General features: G+C 33.7%; 1 protein-coding gene across 1 annotated transcript; it reads left to right on the top strand.

Moving 5' to 3' along the window:
- The first annotated feature begins 1,743 nt into the window (after nt 1-1,743).
- LOC106340787 (probable WRKY transcription factor 12) lies at nt 1,744-3,507 on the top strand. Its single transcript, XM_013779630.1, has 4 exons — nt 1,744-2,057; nt 2,158-2,246; nt 2,544-2,714; nt 3,205-3,507. The coding sequence occupies exons 1-4, from the start codon at nt 1,824-1,826 to the stop codon at nt 3,365-3,367; spliced, it is 657 nt and encodes a 218-aa protein (XP_013635084.1). The 5' UTR covers nt 1,744-1,823; the 3' UTR covers nt 3,368-3,507.
- The last annotated feature ends 868 nt before the right edge of the window (nt 3,508-4,375 follow it).

Raw genomic sequence — 4,375 nt, 5'->3', positions numbered from 1 at the left:
GTCGGAATAAACCGAGGAACCACGTTCGTCGGAATTGTAGTTTTCCGATGAACTCTGGTCTCGTGTAGCCGCATCGTAATATCGTCGGAAGTTCGTCAGAATGACGTTTCTCGGTATTCGTCAGAAAGTCGTCGGAATTTCTGACGAAATTCCGACGAATTTTTTTTTTTCCGACGAAACGATACCGACGGACGGGTTCGTCGGAAATTCGTCGGAATAGACCGATTCCGACGAATTTCCGACGATTTCGGCCATCAGAATCCCCTTGTTTTCTTGTAGTGATCTCGGTGTCGGTAAGAATAAAACCAATGGGTATTCTAAATTCTAATGGCTATTGAAGAAAGTGTTCCTCATTAAGTTACTAGTTAATTACGGAGTATATTGGACCAGTAAAGTAAATATAAAATTTTGATTAATCCACTTCAATCATGTTCTAAGATATTGTCATAAAGAAGGTTAAAACTGTTATATTATATGCTTTTTATTAGTCATTGTTGCTTTGTGTTGCTATTGTGGAGGAAGTTGCCCTGCTCTTTTCCTGTGGTGTTTTTGTTATTGTTGTGTGTAGTTATCAACTTCACGATACTATTTAAAAGTATAGCATTTGTATGTTTAATATATGCCATATGTTTTAAATTTTGACTTATAAGATACATAGGTAGACATGATTAAACTAGAAACATTTGGTTGGCTAAATGGATCAATTATTTAATCAACTCAATCTAGTGGGTCAAACTATATGATTATGAGAGAAGATTGTTGTCCGCTCAACAATTAAAGTGTTTTTAACTTTTTATAACTCGATTAATTAACATCTAACGATTAGAACAATGTATATGCATTTTAAAAACAACAGAAGATCTTCTGTTGAAGATAAAGGAGCGACATCATAGTAAGTCAAGAAAGATAAATCAATGGTATTAATTTATAAACAAGTTTATGTTGAACCAAAAACAAACAAGTTTATGAATGTGGATTTGACATGATTCAGGAAGAGGTAACTTTTTTGGGTGTCGTTTCCATCATCAGCTTTAGGAAACATCTTGAGATGGAGGAAGCTTTGATGTACCTCCACCGCACTCAATTACCTCTCTCTCTCTCTCTCTCTCTCTCTCTCTCTCTCTCTCTCTCTCTCTCTCTCACACACACACACACACACACATTATTGTCATGTCAAATGAAAATGTCCCAAACTTCTCCATTAAATTAAGATAAATATACTTCAGCTAATATCTTAGAATTTTGATTCCTTAGGTTGCTTCAGAATCAGACCAAAGTCCAAACCCTTTTTTGGCCTCATTATGGGCATTAGGTTCAATTAATGATGCAAGTTAATTGCGTAAATAAGTGAAAGTAAAGTCGTTAATTATTTGTCAATTTAAGTTGAAGAATTTAAGATAACATTTCACACATCATTATCAACTTATTGTACAATCGGTGCAGGAAAGATCCAAGATATAAATTCAGATATTAATATATATATGTTCTAGTAAATATAGCCGAATAAATTTTTGTTTTGTTCGCGATATGATTATAGAACTTATAGACACTTCACATGAAGTTGACTGCTAAAGACACGAACGGTTCAGTTCAAAAAGAAAAATGACACGAATGCTTCAAATGATTCGTTTAGAGGGTTTTTGACACGTGCGGGGACGTACACACGAAACCCTACCACTCTATATGAAAGCAAGAGAGGATAAACCACCAAAGTAATATTTATATCTAATTATTAATAAAAAGCATAGACAAAATTAGTTTGATACACTATTTAAAAATTGATACATATTAGTCAACAAAAGGGGAGATTGAGATTTAATAAAATGGAAGGAGGAAGAAGAGCAGTGGTCAATAACTACGATCTACAACAAGTGACATCGTCGGCGACGATCCAAGAAAATATGAACTTCCTCGTTCCATTTGAAGAAACCAACGTCTTAACTTTCTTCTCTTCTTCTTCTTCCTCTTCCCTCCCCTCTCCTTCTTTCCCCATTCACAACTCTTCTTCTACTACTAATACTACTCATGCACCTCTAGGGTTTTCGAATAATCTTCAGGTGTAGCTATATATGATCTATCTTTGTATTATGCATAGCATGTGATTATCTTGTTTTTATAGTTTGTAAGTATTGATTGTGTTTAATATGGGTTTTGTAGGTTGGAGGACCCTTGGGATCAAAGGTGGTCAATGATGATCACGAGAATATTGGAGGTGGAATGAACAATGATGTCCATTCTAATTCTTGGTAATTAAACTGATTTAAGTTTGAAGATGAATCCATTCCTTTCTCCTTCTTTTACCACAAACTAATAGCTAATTAAGATAGTTGAATTGCCATAAATTTCTTTAATAAATTGATTTTCTTTCTCTCCTGTGTTTTGGATTTCTTTCTTAAGATAGTTCTATATATCCTCTTGAAATTATTTGAGATCCAATAGGATGTTAACGTTGATAGACTGTGTACAAATTAAAGCCTTCTGACATAAGATCAAACCTAAGATATAAACGTTCCTGATACATTATAGAGTGGTTGCATTTGCAGGTGGAGATCAAGTAGTGGCAGTGGAGAGATGAGGAGCAAAGTTAAGACAAGGAGGAAACTAAGAGAGCCAAGATTCTGTTTCCAGACAAAAAGCGATGTCGATGTTCTCGCCGATGGATACAAATGGCGTAAATACGGTCAGAAAGTCGTCAAGAACAGCCTTCACCCGAGGTAATTCATTAAGTACACCACCATTTTATGTTTGTTTAATGGACCTTATTATTAGTCTAAGTTAACATACCAATAGTTCTGATGCCATATGTTATATATAATGATTCTCGTATAATCCCATTGATTGATGACTGTTGTTTCGTAAAAGCTTAGAATGTATCATAATATTCTCTATTTAGACTGTTGCCAAACGCTAGCTCAAGTACTAGACATGACTGCTTATACATAATGTATACATTTTCTACAAATTTAGATTATTTTTTTACGTATGTTGCAATTTTAGTATGTATCGTACGTCCCTCGAGGGCTGTCATCATTAAGAATGCAAACAATATCTTCTGTTTTTGTCTCTTTTATTGTGCAATGTCTACACATTTTCCAACTAAATTCCACATGTTTGTTTCTTGAGTTCTTTTTCTTTTTTCACATATGGTTTACTGGATCTAACTATTATGTACTAATAAATGGAAAAAAAATTATATATATACAGGAGTTATTACAGATGCACACACAACAACTGTAGGGTGAAGAAGAGAGTGGAGCGACTGTCGGAAGATTGTAGAATGGTGATTACTACTTACGAAGGTCGTCACAACCACATTCCCTCTGATGACTCCACCTCTCCTGACCACGATTATCTCTCTTCCTTTTAATTTCTCTCCCTGAATATATATAGAAGATTTTATATATATACATATATATGCGCATATAGATGTGTGATATGTTGCACGTGTTTATTATTTGGGTCAAATTGCATGTGTGAGTTTCAAGAATATATCATCAGATGTTTTATATTCTTGACTTTCCGTTTTATGATATACATATATACACTCTTAGACCATCTCCAGACTCCAATGTATTCTCCTATTTTTACTTCTAAAATAGAAGAATTCTATAATAGAGATGTGTTTTGTTCCAATGTATTTCTTTAAAATAGAAATCTCAAAATATAGAGCAAAATATAGAGTAATGTTATTTCTTCTTCTATAAATAGATGTGAAAATAGCAATCTGTATTTTAGAGGTAGAAACAAAGGTGGATTGGAGTGATTTTTTTTTTAAATGTTATTATAGAGGTAAAAATAGGAGAGGGTTGGAGATGCTGGATATTAGTTCTGAGTTTGGTTCATCATGACACTACCAATGTATAGATTGTAGAAGATTTAAATGAGCCATAAAGTACATAAAAAGAGTGTATCAGTTTATTAGCTAGTAACAACACTCAAGCCAACGTAGCTACAAACTAGCTCATGGTCAATATATTACATACACATATAATGTTAAGTAGGGTTATATTTAGCTAGTTAAGAAATCATCTGTCTTCCTAATGATGAAGATGTTATAAGTATAGATAACAGAAAAAGACTCATGCAGCGGGAGCGTAATCATATACTACATCATCGTCATCATCACCTTCGTTCATGAAAGATATTGCAACTGCAATTTGGCCGTTGTAATGGAGAACCAAGCCAAATTCTATTATTGCAAACATTTCTCTTTTATACACTCTACTCATTTAAAACTTGTTGAAAAGAAGGCTATTAGTAGGCCTAGGCTATAGAAAGAAAACTTGATTTACTATAAAGTTAGAGATTATTACTTGAGTATATTTATAGATGTATAATGGCAACCGGTGAACTCACTAAAACTGAGTCAGGCATG

This window comes from Brassica oleracea, chromosome C4, assembly GCF_000695525.1.
Source record: "Brassica oleracea var. oleracea cultivar TO1000 chromosome C4, BOL, whole genome shotgun sequence".
In the NCBI taxonomy this organism is placed as follows: Eukaryota; Viridiplantae; Streptophyta; class Magnoliopsida; order Brassicales; family Brassicaceae; genus Brassica; species Brassica oleracea.
The sequence above is the reverse complement of the archived record's forward strand: the minus strand, read 5'-3'. Positions and strand labels throughout refer to the sequence as shown.

Coding starts and splice junctions, on each gene's coding strand:
- LOC106340787 (XM_013779630.1), top strand. CDS start 1,824: ATGGAAGGAGGAAGAAGAGCAGTGGTCAATAACTACGATCTACAACAA. Junction 2,247..2,543: donor GATGTCCATTCTAATTCTTG/GTAATTAAACTG, acceptor TTGCATTTGCAG/GTGGAGATCAAGTAGTGGCA. Junction 2,715..3,204: donor AAGAACAGCCTTCACCCGAG/GTAATTCATTAA, acceptor ATATATATACAG/GAGTTATTACAGATGCACAC.